Source organism: Clupea harengus, chromosome 2 (assembly GCF_900700415.2).
Source record: "Clupea harengus chromosome 2, Ch_v2.0.2, whole genome shotgun sequence".
In the NCBI taxonomy this organism is placed as follows: domain Eukaryota; kingdom Metazoa; phylum Chordata; class Actinopteri; order Clupeiformes; family Clupeidae; genus Clupea; species Clupea harengus.
Window position 1 is genome coordinate 17,657,237 of NC_045153.1, and position 16,290 is coordinate 17,673,526.

The following is a 16,290-nucleotide window of genomic DNA, read 5'->3' on the forward strand; positions in this document are numbered from 1 at the left end:
TGTCTGTAGTTGGGCTGCCGGGCCCCCCAGGACAGCTAGGCCCCCAGGGAGAGAGGGGACCCCAGGGGGAGAAAGGCCTGCCTGGTCGCCCCGGACCTCCCTCCTCGGAACAACAAACATGTCAGTAACACAGCCTATGGGCCTCTACGAAACAGACAGAACCTCCAGAACCTTTTCATATGGAAAAGAAAATAGTGTAACATGCTTTCATAAGAGTTCCACTAAATGTCGTGATTAAATCACCTTTCTTTCACCAAAACACAGGGGACTTTTTTGGCCCATTTGGTGAGAAGGGCTTCAAAGGCCAGAAGGGTTCTGAGGGGGAGGCAGGAACCCCCGCCACACAGCCAGGACCCCCCGGAGACGATGGCTCGGCGGGCCACACGGGACCGCCTGGACCTCGAGGATCATGTGAGTTTATGGCGTACAGGAATGAACAGCTCTGTCCATCACTCAGACAACATCCTCATCTCTCTAACCATCCTCTATCTGTTATTTCGGAGTGTCATAGATGTGTGGCATGTCAATCTGTCCATCAAAGCGCTAAATCTGTGTGTCCGTTTCAGGGGGAGAGCATCTGAAAGGAGCGGCAGGCCCGGGGGGACGGCCAGGTTCAGCTGGGAGGAGAGGAGGGAAAGGTATGTCCCATCTCTACAGTCTGATGTCCTTTTTGGCCTTTATCAGACCTTGTCTGTGCTAACCCACTCTGAGCCATTTATATCACTGAAGGAGAAAGTAAAACTCAGCACCTCAGTTGTGTGTACTACTTAAAACAGGCACAGAGTAGTGATATTAGTATGTTGTTGAACACTGCTTTTTGCATCTGGTTCACTGGTTTACTTGTGTCTGTGTGTATGTGTGTGTGTGTGTGTGTGTGTGTGTGTGTGTGTGTGTGTGTGTGTGTGTGTGTGGTGTGTGTGTGTGTGTGTGTGTGTGTGTGTGTGTGTGTGTGTGTGTGTGTATTGCCTGAGTTCAGGAGATCATGGTGACTGTGAGTGCAACTCTGTAAGTGAGCTTCCCGGCCTCCCTGGTCCTGCTGGTAGCATAGGCGACCTTGGCATGTCGGGAGAGTGGGGTCAGCAAGGTGACCAAGGGGACCAAGGTCGCCCTGGTACATCTGGCGTAACTGTGAGTAGCTCTTCCTATTCTTGTTCCTGACTCTCCCACATTACTGCAATACATCAGTATATCACAGTGTTTTTCTGTTTTACAATGTTTCTCTCTCTCACACACACACATTTTCTCATCAATTAGGGTTTTCCGGGACCTGATGGCTCTTCTGGGCCCAAGGGAAGAAAAGGAGAACCCACAGTGGCAACTCAAAAAGGTTTGACACACCACATTCGTCTTTGTCACAAAACAAATCTCAAAACTGCTCATTTCTCTTGCTTGGTTGGTAAGTGTTAGAAGAGGTAGTTGGCTCATCTTTGCCACACAGTGAATCTGGTCTCAGATCTGTAGTAACTAGCATAATCATCTGTCAACGTCTATGAGCGACTGTAGATTGAGAGATGCCACGGCTGTTTTCAACTGTGTTGGTGAATGCATGGGCTTTAGCCCTCCATATCTAACATGGACATCCCACAATGGCATTGTTTGGACAATCAGATAAAAATCATCCATTGAAATGAATGCATACTGTGTCTTCCACAGGATCACCAGGGGACCCAGGAGACCCAGGATCGTCAGGAGGCCCAGGGCCCCAAGGCCGCAACGGCTTCAGCGGGGCTCCAGGTATCCCTGGAATCCAGGGCTCCCAAGTGAGTACCACTCCAAAGCCATCAATTCCCATCAGCGAGTCTTGATGCGATTTCACTTCCAGAATCGCACACCCAAACACCATGCCATCTCCCTCCGTGAGGATGTGTTTGGATAGAGTATCATAAGTTGCAAATGCACAAGTATGACGATTTGGGGCAGGTATTGTCTGCTACCTATGCCATAAGTTTTGATTCAGGCCATTTGGACATTTCAACTGACTACACACTCATACTGCTTGAAGACATCTTTATTTTATTGTAACATTTCTGGGGACTTCTGGAAATTGTAGTGGATTGGCCCTCTGTTTCACATTCTTCTCAAACCATTGTTAGTCTAAGCCAGTATCACAGCCTTGCACTTTAGAAGTAGTACCTCCCTAACCTTACCTCTTAACGACTGCCGTCTAGTTCTTCAGATGGAGATATAGTATCGCTATATATTTGTGTTCTTACCCAGGGCGATGGGCCGGTTGGACAGTCTGGAGAACCTGGCAATGGAGGCCGACCAGGTCTGCCTGGATTCCCTGGAGCACCAGGGGAGCCTGGCGAGGCATTAGGTGCCGCCAAAGGGGAGACGGGTCCGTCCGGTGACCCCGGAATCCAAGGCTATGATGGCATGCCCGGTCCCGCGGGAACCCCAGGTATGTGTTTTTTTACTATCCGCTTCTTCCATTTTCTCCTTTGTTCTTCCTCATGGATTCACTCACACGGGTTCATTTTTCCAGGTCGACTCTGTCCCTTCTCATCTCCTGTCTTCATCGTTCCTCAGTCCGTCTCTCTCACTCTCTCTGTGCTTTATTCAGTGGCCCAGTTGCTTCCCTCAAACCACACTGTTAAAAGACAAATAACCCCTTATGAGAGAGTTGCAATAGTATCAAATCATGAATAGAACTGCCCTGAGGATGTACTATTTAGACAGCTTACCTTTTTCTATTAGACATTCTCTGGTTTACTGAATATGCCCGTCCTGTTTTTTTGGCAAATGGTACGAGGATTTTAAAAGATTTAATAGCTCTCCAAATGTTGTTGTTAAGGGTGGAGGAGAAATCTGAGGGGTGCCATAGTTGACCATGTCATATCTTTGTCAAAGGATAGGCACCAGCAATGAGCACACATCACAGATGAAAGACAAAGCTCTAGGAAATACATTTACATTTCAAAATGTCTTTAAGGAATAATATAGGCTACTTATTCTGCCAAATCCCATCAAACCTCAGTATTAGATTGATATAAATGTGAAGAAACCTTTGGCCCATGTTGGTTAAATGAGCTCTTCTGTTGGCCTCACAGATTGTAAAAAAAGACTGACAAAGTTAGTTTGTTAGAACAAAAAGTATCATTGGTTCAATCCATACCAGTTTTAAGTATATATTGTAATCGTATGTTTCATACTATTCTGTAGATGAGAGCCATGTTTTAGCATTACTTTACTGTAGGAGTGTACTATTTGCAACTGTACTCCCTTTTAACAGTGCCTTCACAAAGGTGTGTTTGAGATCAAACCCTTGCTTCTCCCTCTCATATGTGATGAATCCATCTATCTATCTATCTTGTGTGCTTTTGAAAGGAGGCTGTATTCAAGTTGGAGAACGAGGCCTGGTGTATAAAGAAGGTAGCTGAAAAAAATCAGCAACTTTATTTTTAAAAAAGCCTTCCTGCATTGATCATTCTCCTCATTCACAGTTTTCTATGGCAAGGGCAACTTCACTTCAAACTAGCTTTATTGATTTGGAGCTTAAAAACTCACCCATCCTTTACGTTTCAGTGCTACTCTCACTCGCTTTTTGTATTCACAGATACAATTGACTTTAATGGCAGTGATGTCATGTTTTATTTTGCATTGACTTCACTCTTGTCTATGCTGTGTAAGTTGAGGGACTGTTCAGGCTCTCACCGTTTTTGTTTTTCCATAGTGGACAGTCAGCCAATCCGGCATGGCCGAGGCATGGTTTTATCAGTGGGAATGGGTGAATATTTTGCAAGTAAATAGTTGTGTTCTATTAACAGGGGAGTGTGATGCAGTCCCTGGACCTCCAGGTAAGCCAGGAAGCCCTGGCCTTCCGGGGCTGGATGGTTTCCCAGGTAAGGAAATTATATAAGACAGGTGCATGCAAAATCATTGTGTAATGTTTTCTGTTTGGTTAAGTTTGTGATATAAAATATAACATTGCATTGTAAAGATGCCATTTGGATTTTTTATTTATTTTTATTTTTTTCGCATCTGTGTACTGCACACTTTCTTCTTTTCTTTCTTTCTTCTTTTCTTTCTTCTAATGTATATCAAACTTAAATGAGTGTCTTTGTCTTGTCTGCTCCAGGGCTTCCAGGGATCAAAGGTTTTGCGGGCCTCTCTGGGGAGGAGGGGGTCAAAGGAGAGAGAGGAGAGCTAGGCCGGGGAGGACTCCCTGGTCCAAATGGTGTGTAACACGTACATTTCCATACAGCACAGGCAACATGGCAATTTCCACCCATATAGATACCACTATTACATTTAAAGCTACATTCATTATCTAATAACATATTAGGACTTCCAATGACAAATTTAATTCAATTATCTTTCATACAGAAAAATGTGGTCTATCGTTGTTTTTTTTGGTTGTTGTTTAGTGTAGGTGTTTCTTGAAAGATACATACTGCCAAAGATTTTGAATCTTCTAGATATAATCTACCAAAATGATCTATGGAGCATGTCTGATTATCATATGGGGCAGTATCTACGTCTATCTACATATACATGGATATATATATATACTGTATACTTTCTGAGATTGCTTTAGGTTTGGCACTGAAATGTTCTCTTCCTCTAGGCTTTACTGGTCCCCGTGGAGAGTTGGGTATACCTGGTTTCAAAGGTTCTGATGGAAACCATGGCCAAACTGGTCGCGATGGTCGAAATGGTGAACCAGGTCAGAAGGGTGCCCATGGTGAGGTGTTATACGCTTCCACTGGGTCCCCTGGCGAACCTGGACCTCCTGGACAACTTGGAGAGCCCGGACTCCAAGGAGCACCTGGACCTCGGGGATACCCAGGTGGGAGTTTTAGTCACTGAATCATTTTAATGCCCTCGAGACTCTGAATATCAGAGTGGTTGATCTCAGCCACAGTATGAGTGCGTCATTGGTTGAGAGTTAGCAGGGAGCAGCACAACCACAAAAAAAACAATTAATCTCATAAATAATTTCTTCAATGTACACATACTGAATTTTCATTATTTCATTTCATGTTCAAAATTCCTAAATGGGCATATAAAGACCCTCTCCTGCATTAATTAAATCCCTAAAAAGTCATCCCTCTTCCTCAATTGTTTTTAATGAAAAACCCTTAAAATGTCTTCGATGTAGCTCTACTCACTCGCCTCATGTGGTATTCATGGGTCTATGAATATGCTAACTAGTTCCACCTCTATTCACCTGCCTTCGGCCTGGCTACATTAGCACACAGCTAATAATGTGTTGCTAATGTGCTAAATAAGCGTTGGCCCTAATCGCCAGCTCTGACCAAGCTAGATTGAAATGATACACATCCAGATATGCCGTTAGGGTGAAACATTTTGAACACCATAGAAAGTCTCTGAAGAAAACCATCTTGTTCATCAGAAGTACTATGTACAATATATGTATACTGACGGTACCCCTCCCTCCTGAGAGACAAGAACGGGATTGGTTTGTGACATATGAAACCCAGGCTGTCAGATTCCGTGTTTTTGAGTCGTTACACTGCAGTTCCAAGCCCTGACATCGACTGCTTATTCTGCTCATGATATGTTCATTATATAAAAAACACTATATGGACATATTAACAAGGTTACATTTTCACTGGAGGGGGTCTTTAAATAACAAAAAAATACATATTATTATATATATTATTTTTTATTATATATATATATATATATATATAAATGTATTTTCATTGTGAAATAGTCCTATCAGGAATACTTATTCGGTTTTTTTACATGCCTCATGTTTCCCTTTTGTTCTGAAATAGATTGTGAAATAAAAACTGATTGTGTTTGCCATTGTATTTTGCCCGCATAGGAATGGATGGCATGCCTGGCATGATAGGCTTCAAGGGTGAATTTGGTCCTGCTGGCCTGTCAGGAGAATTAGGTCGACCAGGCCCGAAAGGAAAGCACGGTTTCCCTGGGCTGCCAGGGACAGCTGGTATTCCAGGACCTCAAGGAACCAACGGACTTCCAGGTTAATACATGCAAAATGCTTAAGAATAAAGTATGCATCAGGATGCACATGTGTTCTAGAGATTGTTTACAATGTTTGACCAGTTTACCCTAGATGAGAATCTATTATTATTTTTGATTTGGTGGTCCACCAAACAGATTGCATAACCTACATATTAAAAATGTAATTAAAAAAAGAAATGCTACACTTTCAGAGTTACGGAGTGTTTGGGCACATTACAGTAGCATGCACTTAAACTACAAATAACATTGCCCCCGAAAAGGACCCTACTGACAACAAAATATAAAAAATCAAAGCCCCCAGTCATGTGTTATTTTCATGTAATTATGCAACTGTACTGCCCATGGCAGGTTTCCCTGGAGATCGGGGGACTGATGGAGACCCTGGCCCCCCAGGGCCCGTCGGCCTTAAAGGGTCTTCTGGTGCACCTGGCGGTGAGGGGGCCCCTGGAAACACAGGGCCACTGGGAGATTCCGGAAATCCAGGATCAGCTGGATACATTGGTGTTGAAGGTTTGAAAGGTTGGTCAGCTTCCCTTCCAGGCTTCACCTGCATGATGAATTTCATATCTGGACACTGTGTTTTATATTTGAAAACATTTGAATGCCGTGGTTGTGAGCATTTCTGTATTCAGTAGCAGTTGTGCTGATCTGTTGTGCCATGTAATAGCTTCTTCTTGGTTCTTTTGCTCAGGTTACCAAGGTTATCAAGGTATGCCAGGGTTTACTGGTATGCGAGGGGTGAGTGGATTGAAGGGCTATTCTGGAGTGAAAGGACAGCCTGGACTTCCAGGAGGAACAGGGCTGAAGGGTGGCATGGGAAGTCCTGGCCTAAAGGGTGAGTCTTACTTCACTATGACGCACATAGTGTAGGTGGAAGAACTAGGCCACGTCACTACGACTGGATCCAAGGAGCACTCAGTAGTTATAAGTCACAGGCAACAAACATCCCAATGCCACAAGCATCTACACTTGAGTCCAATTATTGAAAAGTGATGAAAACGCAGGCGGTTAAAGTTAGTTGCCCGCACATAATAAATACTTCAAGCACTTCCTTGGGTCCAGTCTTAGAGTTACTGACCTAGTTCTACTTCCTACACTCTGTAGTTGTTATCAGATCAGAAAGGGAAAAGGAAGTTCCTCCAGTGAGCCTTTTCATGTGAGCACAAACATTGAGATCTTGGCTTGGACATATAAGACACAATTGTTCTTTATAGGATACAGTATCTGAACTTCTCCATTAGGTCCAGTATCCCTAAATCTCGTTGTGTTCCTCTCAAAGGGGCCAGAGGCATGCCAGGCCCACCAGGACAGAAGCCTGTCATGATGCTAAAGGTGAAGGAGGAGATGAAGGGTGCAAAGGGGGACCACGGCACTCTAGGCTTGCATGGCTTCACCGGCCCCAGAGGTGAGTCCATCCATGCTGGGAGAAAGCACTCTCTCTGTTTCAGAGCCAGGTCTATGTCTTTATTCTGTTTTCATTGATCTTCAACCAGATCAATCAGTCTGATCAGTTTGAATGAACTGATAAATTGTGTAGTTGAAGGCTGACTTGTGATACACCGAGGTCCACTTTGTTGTAATAAACATGTTCTTTTTTATTTGCCAACAAGTTATCTTGGGCACATAAGTGGCTGTGCCTGCCCTACACAGCACATTAATTGATATACTATGGTTTCCTTGTGTATGACTCAGGGCCTAAAGGCCTCCCGGGGGTTCCTGGTGCTGAGGGCTACGATGGCTACCCAGGAGAGCCCAGTAGTGTGAAGGGTGTGCACGGAGAATGCGGAGTTGAGGGGTTTACTGGCCAGAAAGGTTTGCCAGGTCCCACCGGTCCAGAAGGAATTGGAGGATTTCCTGGAATGCCAGGATACAGGGTAAGAATGTTGATTACACTCCTTTGTCCTGTTCTATCCTTTTGTTAATGTGTAGAAGTAAATGATGTGGTGGTTATTTCATGAACTGACAGGGGGAGAAGGGTGGAACTGGTGCCTTTGGGCGAACAGGAGAGACCGGGTTCAAGGGTGTCAAAGGTAGAAATCCAAAGAAATGGCTATAGTGGCAATTGAACAAAAAATTACAAGGTGAACTTGGGTTCTTGGGCATCACTTCAGTGCATGTGTGTGTGTCTCTGTGTGTGTGTGCACGCTTGTGCGTGTTTTAGGTGAGCATGGTCCTACTATTGATCTCCCTGGAGCTACCGGGCACCGGGGTGAACCAGGGCTACCAGGTTTTTCAGGTAAGACACTCAAAGGTCATTCCTATCTTTGCCTTATATGGTCCTTATCACTTTGATAGAAATTCACATTTTAGCACCAGTTAAAACTATGGGTTCTCTCCTCATATCAGACCATAGACAAGAGGGCATTAATTCAATTATTTTTAATATGATATTTCAGTGCCACTTGCATCTTCATCACAGTTTAATCATTCAAAAGTGATGAAAACACAGACGGTTAAAGTTAGTTGCCCGCACATAATAAATACTTCAAGCACTTCCTTGGGTCCAGTCTTAGCGTTACTGACCTAGTTCTACTTTCTACACTCTGTAGTTGTTATCAGATTAGAAAGGAAAAGGAAGTTCCTCCAGTGAGCCATTTTATGTAAAAAGAAAATGCGCAAGAGTACAAAATATCTGTGTTCAGGGACCCATAGTAGTGTAATCTAATGGACCAAAGCTACACAGGACTCCTTTCAGTTTGAACTGTACTGAAGATGTATCGCAACTGGTCTGCCCTGCAGGTGGCCTGGGGCTCATCGGTGTCCCGGGAGACAGAGGCAACACTGGCTTCTTTGGTATGAATGGCAGGAAAGGAGGACCAGGTGAACCTGGTGGTTTTGGAGGCCTAGGTATGTTGTTAAGCAGATAGACAACAGCTGTCCTACTGGCCTTCTTTAACTGCTTACGCGTTAGCTTCTAATAGAACACGTAACATTTACATCAGACAATTATCATACGTTTACTCCTCTGAGTAGTCAGACTTTCCATGCATGTGATTTATATATTCCACTTAAGCATTCACAGACTATGAGTAGATGTGACACTTGCCTAACCAGCTGGGAACAGTATCTACAGTGACATTCACAGATCCACACAATAGCAGGCTCTCACTCTGTTCACTCACACAAGTTTCTCCCTCTGCCTGCTTTTGATCATCTCATCTTTCCACACTGTGCCATTAGGGTCTGACGGACAGCAGGGGTCCCCTGGCACCCAGGGCCATAAGGGCTGGCCTGGAGTCCCGGGTACCTCCGGAAACAAAGGAACTGATGGCCATGGTGGACAACCAGGTACAGTAATCAACCACCTAACTAATAGAGCATGTGGCAAGAAATGGAGACGTGGAACCAGCAGATACAAAAGTCTTGAGTAGGATTTATTGCGCATTTATAGAGTAACAAAGAGAAGTCTTTCCGGAAAGTTCTAACAAGATTATCGCGCGCCCAGACATTTAAACCTCATCTCACACTCCCACTCCAGCCCTGACTGGCTGACCCTTTAACCAATGAATCCCCTGACCTCCTATCCAACTCCACCCAATCAGAAAGCTTACAATGTATATAATGACCCACCTCTTTATCCCGTGGGCCAACCCCTTATCTGAACTTATTTGGTAAGACTCTGTGTGAATAACCCTCTATCTAATTTAATTAATTATCTGACAAATTCTTCCTGAATCATATTAAAATATCCTACAAGCATGGTGCAGTGAAGGGTGTTTTTGACCTGAAACACTTAACAACTGTTAAATGCTGGGTTTATCTAGGGTCCGCTGTGTTTTGAGCTCAGCCAAGATTGCAAGTCAGTTAGCTTTAAGCTAACTTCAAGCTAGCTTCAGCTTCAAGCTGCTTTAATTAATAACCAATTGATTATTCAAAAAGAAAAAGAATGCTTTCTGGGCTCAGTGACCTACCACTGAGGTTTCACTTTCGTCCAGGCTCCAAACAAGTCAGGAAAGCTCAGAGATGTAACATTGCATCTTTCCCTGCCAGCTGTTTTTTTGTGCACAGTACATTGACATGTGGGTGTAGGCCTTGCTTTAATTTGATAGGAAATAATGAAAGTGCAAGGCAAACATCTTCAGAATCTACTCATGGATGTCGTGCTTCTCTCTCCAGGTTTCCCTGGCCAGAAAGGAATTGTTGGACTCGATGGCCTCAAAGGACACAAGGGAGTGCCTGGCATTCCAGGTACCTTTTTTGTACCATCACACAGAATCATGAATTTGCAAATATAAGGGAACCCAAGGCCCACCTCTTAAATTCAGACGGCAAACACGGAGAACTTGTCTCTTTGGTCAGGTTTTAGAATGAAGCTCAATATCTGACCACGTCTTAGTCAGCGAGCTTACTTATACGTGTTTGTGGTTTCAGGTGGTGACACAGTCGGGCCCCCAGGTCACCCTGGTACTAAAGGGCAGAAGGGAGAGTCCGGTGTCCCCAGCACAGAGGTCGGCAACCGAGGGGGAGATGGCCTGCAAGGATTCCCAGGAGATCAAGGTAGGGGAATCATGGGAAATGGAGTTCACAGTTTCTCTGCTAAAGTGTTCCTTGCTCTGTGTCCCTCATGTCGAGTGATGGTTAATGTGTGCTCTTCAGGTGATCAAGGATGGCCTGGCCCTCAAGGCCCACAGGGTTCCCCAGGGTTTGGAGGCACTCCTGACAGACCTGGACGGCCTGGAGATCCTGGTTTTCCTGGACAGAGAGGATTCCCAGGTGGAGTAGAACAAGTTATTGCAATACTTATTGAACAATAGTAAAGACGTCAACAGCAACAGCATTTGTAATTTTTAAGATAGTTAGTTAATCAGTGTGTGTGTGTGTGTGTTTGTGTGTGTTTGTGTGTGTGTGTGTGTGTGTGTGTGTGTGTGTGTAAGAGAGAGGGTGTAAAACGATTATCCTTCGTAAACTATAGTGGTATGATGGTTGCATGGATGGCTCTCTGCTTCTGCTTACCATGACATGTTCCGTTCTCTAGGTTTTCCTGGACCCAGAGGCACTCCGGGCATCCCATCCCCATTTGGAGCAAAGGGAGAGAAGGGCATAGCAGGCCTGTTTGGCTTACCTGGCCTGAGGGGCCTCCACGGAGACAGAGGACAGCGAGGATACTCTGGACCAGAAGGGGTGTCAGGACAGAAAGGTAAGAATGGATGCAATTTAACTCACACTCTTTCATACAGACTCCAGGAGTGTGATGCTTTGTCTTGCTCAGGGGTTCATGCATTCTGAAGTGAAAGATGAAAATGAATCTTGATGGGTCATGATTGGAGATGTGCCTGCAGCACTTCTTCACCAAAGTTTACGAATCCGAATCCCTCATAGTTTTCGTAACGTATGTCTGGGTCTGTGCGACCAGAAGAAATTAAACCCAGCTGTCTTAAAACGGTGTTGTTTGTTACCTGCAGGGGTTAAAGGTGAAACAGGAATGATGGGACCTCCTGGTAAGGCGGGTCTAAAAGGAGACCGTGGCTTCACGGGTCCAAAAGGACAGACTGGACCAACAGGTAATGACACTTTGATCAAGATTGTTCTGTAAAATAGATGTGTAAGAAACATAACATAGGTTATTATGCAGTACACCAGTCCTTAATTTATCGCAGAGTCTCACCCATCATTGAAATCTAAGCTTGCTCTTTTGTTTTGCACTAGGTTTCCCTGGGACTACAGGATCCCCAGGACTTCCTCCTAGCCCAGTCCAAGTCCCTGGAGAGAGAGGGCCACAGGGGCCACCTGGATCATGGGGACCTGCTGGGTCTACAGGACAATCAGGCTACCCAGGAACACCAGGAGATCAAGGTAGAACAACCCTTTTTAATGAGAGTGTACGCATATAGTTGTGTGTATTTTTTGTTTGTCTGTGTGTGTGTGTGAGAGAGAGAGAGAGAGAGAGAAAGAGAGAGATAATAGATAGGTACACTCTCTTTGAAACCTAAACATATGTGGCATTGGTAGTGAATAATAACTCTCTCTCTCTCTCTCTCTCTCTCTCTCTCTCTCTCTCTCTCTATCCCATTCAAGGCCTACTGGGGCCTAAAGGACACAAAGGAATGCCAGGAATCAGTGGCCATTCGGGAACACCTGGTTTCCGTGGAGATCCAGGACACGGGGGACACTCTGGTCTTCAAGGCCTGGAAGGTACAATTGAGAACGTTGGTTGTTTTGTTTGGGTGAGATTCTAGGCTAGATCAGTGGATTATGGATAGGATTTGGACAGCCAGTTAACCATAGCTTCTGGGTGACTAACAGTGATTAAGCAGACTCAAAATATTCAGAACTCCACTTGCATACACCGTCTTTTATGTTATTATGTGATTTATATTCATAATCAAGGAAGTTATGTGAAACAAGGGATTTCTGGATCAAACAATCCAGCATTTATATCATAGGACCATAGGACATAAGTTGTCATATACGTATTCATATACTCATAGGAGTCACACATATAAACACACAGATACTCATACTTCACATCAGTGTTGTGGAAAAAATATATAGATCTTATTTCATCATGAAGTTCCTGCACTTTATTCCATGTTTTAAAAGTTCACCTGCCATTCTTTTTCCTAGTTCGTTCATTCTTTCTTAAAATGTGTCTTGCTTTCTTTCTGTCTGGATTTATTTCCCACCCATCTCACCCCTCCATCCAGGTTCTCGGGGCCACCCTGGCGTCGCTGGTCTGCCTGGCATGCCTGGGCGCAGCGTGAGCGTGGGCTACCTGCTGGTCAAGCACAGCCAGTCCGAGCAGTCGCCCATGTGTCCAGTGGGCATGTCCAAGCTGTGGGACGGCTACAGCCTGCTCTACTTCGAGGGCCAAGAGAAAGCCCACAACCAAGACCTAGGTGATTCTTCTCATCCACTCTCAAATCTTCACTTACAAATCCCATTATGAGCCCATATTTAAAGTATCAGCGTATCACTGAACTGTGTTCACAAGTGGCATTATGTTTTTGTTGTTAACTCCATGAACTCTCAGGTCTGGCGGGCTCTTGCCTCCCTCGCTTCAGCACCATGCCCTTCCTCTACTGTAACCCTGGGGATCTGTGCTACTATGCCAACCGCAACGACAAGTCCTACTGGCTGTCCACCACGGCAGCCATTCCCATGATGGCGGTGGAGAGGCACGACATCAAGCAGTACATCAGCCGCTGCTCTGTGTGCGAGGCACCCTCGGTGGCCATCGCCGTGCACAGCCAGGACACCACCATCCCGCAGTGCCCCCAGGGCTGGCGCAGTATGTGGATCGGATACTCCTTCCTCATGGTGAGATACAGAGCCTGTAGCTAGGACATTGCGGGACCCATACAAATTAAAAAAAAAATTAAAAACAAAAAACATTTTTATATATATATATATATATATATATGGCCTGGCTTGTTTCAGGGACCCTGTCAAGGCATCGGCCCCCTGAATCATTTAGGGTCCCCCCCATCATTGCTATGGCTATTGTGAGATTTAACGGCCAACTGCCGCATGCCCTGTCTGCAGATTAGAGGAGAATTAGGAAGCCTCAGATTTAGATTCCTGCGCTAATGTGAAAGTCTTGCTTCTTGTTAGGACCTTTGTGGCATCAAACTCTCTTGTTTTGTCTTTAATTAAGCTATTTTATCACATAGCATTACTAATTTGGGTTCCTCATGATTTTAATGTCTGGTAATTCCAGGGAGGTGTTGACTGCTCTTTGAAGTAAGCAATATGGTGTTGATGCAATGCAACCCAATCAGCAGTCTATTCTCTCTTTTTTATAGTTGTATGTCTGTTATTTTATATGGATTTTGCCGTCTGAAATAAAGATTTATATTCGTGTTATATCTGTTTGCAATTTGTAAGGAAGGTCAACAGCAATTTGAACATCTCTGTGTTGAAACTGTAACCAGTCGTGTGGATGACATTATGACTCTCTCTCCTCTCTCAACCCCACACACAGCACACTGCATCGGGAGGCGAGGGCGGTGGCCAATCGCTGGTGTCGCCGGGCTCGTGCCTGGAGGACTTCCGCACCGCGCCTTTCATCGAGTGCAACGGCGCCAAGGGCTCGTGCAACTACTTCGCCAATGAGTACAGCTTCTGGCTCTCGTCCACCGAGCAGAACTTCCACAGCTCGCCCAGAAGTGAGACGCTCAAGGCCGGCCAGCTGCTCTCGCGCATCAGCCGCTGCCAGGTCTGCATGAAGAACTTGTGAGCCAATCTGACGCCCTGAGCTCACATCCGGTTCCCACCGTCACTCCAAAGCATCACACACACACACACACACACACACACACACACAGACACACACACACACCAGAAACCTGTGCTCTACCACCAACCCTACGTCCCACACCAAGTGCAGACCACACCATTAGCAGAACTTACGCAAGTGTATAAACCACTGTCCCCCACATCTGGCGTAGCACTCCATCCCTTAAGAAAAACAAATGTAAAAAAAAAAATCACATTTTTGTACTTTCTTATTATATATGAACCTGGTGCTTCCTGTCTAACTTATTACCTCAGCTATGTATTAAAATGATCATTTTTAATAACAACAAAGTACAGCTGAACCAAAGATGCCCGTATGTATGCACTGCTTCCCTTGTTGGCTTCATGTTCTTGTTTTCTGTCAAAGATTCTTAAGATCTCTTTCACATTCATTTTGTTCATGCATTTATTCTAACACTGATCCTCACATGTGTGAGTGACCTTTAAGTGAGTCATCCACTGGTGGAATGGAATTTGAAATGGCCTGTCTGAATTAGTGAAGGGATTGCGGTGACTGGTTCATTCCAGTTCACTTACAAGCGCAGGTTATTGAATAAGACTTCCAAAATGAATCTCCTAACCTCACTCACACTAGTTCAAAATCTAGCGTAGTCTCAGATTCAGGTTTAAGTGATACGCCAAATGTCTAAAAAATCAAAAAGATTTGATTCAGTGCACAGAATGGTTTCAGATATTTTGGAGTTTTTTTGTTGTCGTTTTGCAAATGCTTGGTTTTACTTACTTGCTCTTACTCTGAAACCAGAAATTAAAAAATATATATAAATATAAATATATATTCATTTTCTGTTTTAGCATTGGAATATCCCTTTAAAGTGTCTGCACCGACACTCTCTGGCTCTTCCGTCTGTGTTATGTGTATTACTAATCTGTTCTTATCTTCCAAGCCCGCTACTCACTATGAGCCTGAAACTATACAGTGCTAAGCTGCAGTTCCAACATTGAATCTATCCTTGCATATGAATAATACTGTGCTTTTTTATCATTTCCAGTGTAGTCCACTAGACTGTAGAGCTGAAAGTGTATAGGCCCTTAAACAGTTTCATGATATATTTACACAAATTGCACTGATTTTCTTGTTATTATATGAGTTCACACCAAGAATACATGAGGTGTGTCTTCAACAGGTAAGCCCAAAGTAGACCTTTGACCAGAAACATGTTGTATATGTCTGACAACCGTGTTGTCCTTGACATGAATGCATGCCAGCAGAATGAAAGCAGATACTGCAGTAAATGTACCTACACTTATAAAGAAAGGCTTTCTTGTCAGCTTCACTGCAATCTGTAAACTCCACAGAGGAGTGTGTTCAGAGGACATGTGAGGTCTGATAGACATACAAGTGTGCATTTGAGGTCTGATATTTAAAAAGAAAGACAGACACCAAACCCACTCTTCCAAGACAACCATAATGAGTAGCCATCAGGCCTTGCATTGATACACATATTCTGGTCCAGTGTGCAGGTTAGACCTTGCTGAACAGTCTCCTCAGCACAACTCATTTGGTTGCGTACTTTGATCAGCTTCAATAAAGTGCCCATAAGAATGATGCCAATTTGTGTTTTTTTTATTTGTTTCTATTTGTAAATTTCCATTGTTTTAATGGCACATATCTGTAAGCTGTTCCTGTGGCTGTTGTAATGTAATTATGTTGGATATATTTGAGTGCTACCTTATGAATATGTCTAATGTTAGTGTACTTGAATAACAACAAAATACATGCTTTTGATTGTTAGACTTTGTGTCCCCGTGTTTTTTTTTTTTTAAGCTGACCAGTCCGAGGTTGAACTTGTTTTTGTGCCATTAAATGTTTTATGCCATAAATCTCATACAAGTAGACCAAACACGTGGTGTCTTTGAGTCAAGTGAAAACAATTAACACTTGTAATGCGAAATTAGCAAGCAATTGCTTGTCAGCTTTGTAGCATAGTGAGAGAGTTGGAACTTCATCCCTGAAATTCGCACCACCACAGCTCACCACCTTCAGGTCCACCCTTCACCCTCATCAACTGAAAGACAAAACAAACCCTCATTAAGTCATGCACCCATGGTCTTTAAAGTTTCCCACACCAGTTAGCA

At 44.1% G+C, this 16,290-nt stretch overlaps 1 protein-coding gene across 2 annotated transcripts in view; it reads left to right on the forward strand.

The window, feature by feature from the left end:
* col4a2 (collagen, type IV, alpha 2) overlaps positions 1–16,055 on the forward strand; it is a 64,315-nt gene extending 48,260 nt beyond the window's left edge. The window contains exons 19-48 of one of the 2 annotated variants that reach the window (XM_031584939.2): positions 10–120; positions 265–411; positions 567–638; positions 977–1,128; positions 1,255–1,327; positions 1,654–1,760; positions 2,218–2,401; positions 3,328–3,372; positions 3,768–3,842; positions 4,079–4,177; positions 4,568–4,789; positions 5,795–5,956; positions 6,307–6,477; positions 6,650–6,793; positions 7,238–7,363; positions 7,651–7,832; positions 7,925–7,988; positions 8,120–8,194; positions 8,698–8,805; positions 9,139–9,246; positions 10,075–10,146; positions 10,330–10,455; positions 10,555–10,671; positions 10,934–11,095; positions 11,361–11,459; positions 11,605–11,751; positions 11,974–12,090; positions 12,603–12,794; positions 12,929–13,215; positions 13,880–16,055. In XM_031584939.2, the coding sequence (XP_031440799.1) occupies positions 10–120; positions 265–411; positions 567–638; positions 977–1,128; positions 1,255–1,327; positions 1,654–1,760; positions 2,218–2,401; positions 3,328–3,372; positions 3,768–3,842; positions 4,079–4,177; positions 4,568–4,789; positions 5,795–5,956; positions 6,307–6,477; positions 6,650–6,793; positions 7,238–7,363; positions 7,651–7,832; positions 7,925–7,988; positions 8,120–8,194; positions 8,698–8,805; positions 9,139–9,246; positions 10,075–10,146; positions 10,330–10,455; positions 10,555–10,671; positions 10,934–11,095; positions 11,361–11,459; positions 11,605–11,751; positions 11,974–12,090; positions 12,603–12,794; positions 12,929–13,215; positions 13,880–14,134 (4,001 nt within the window). In that variant the 3' untranslated portion in view covers positions 14,135–16,055. The remainder of the gene's footprint in view (positions 1–9; positions 121–264; positions 412–566; positions 639–976; positions 1,129–1,254; positions 1,328–1,653; positions 1,761–2,217; positions 2,402–3,327; positions 3,373–3,767; positions 3,843–4,078; positions 4,178–4,567; positions 4,790–5,794; positions 5,957–6,306; positions 6,478–6,649; positions 6,794–7,237; positions 7,364–7,650; positions 7,833–7,924; positions 7,989–8,119; positions 8,195–8,697; positions 8,806–9,138; positions 9,247–10,074; positions 10,147–10,329; positions 10,456–10,554; positions 10,672–10,933; positions 11,096–11,360; positions 11,460–11,604; positions 11,752–11,973; positions 12,091–12,602; positions 12,795–12,928; positions 13,216–13,879) is intronic. The other variant, XM_012819691.3, reaches the window with a different exon arrangement.
* Positions 16,056–16,290: the final 235 nt, after the last annotated feature.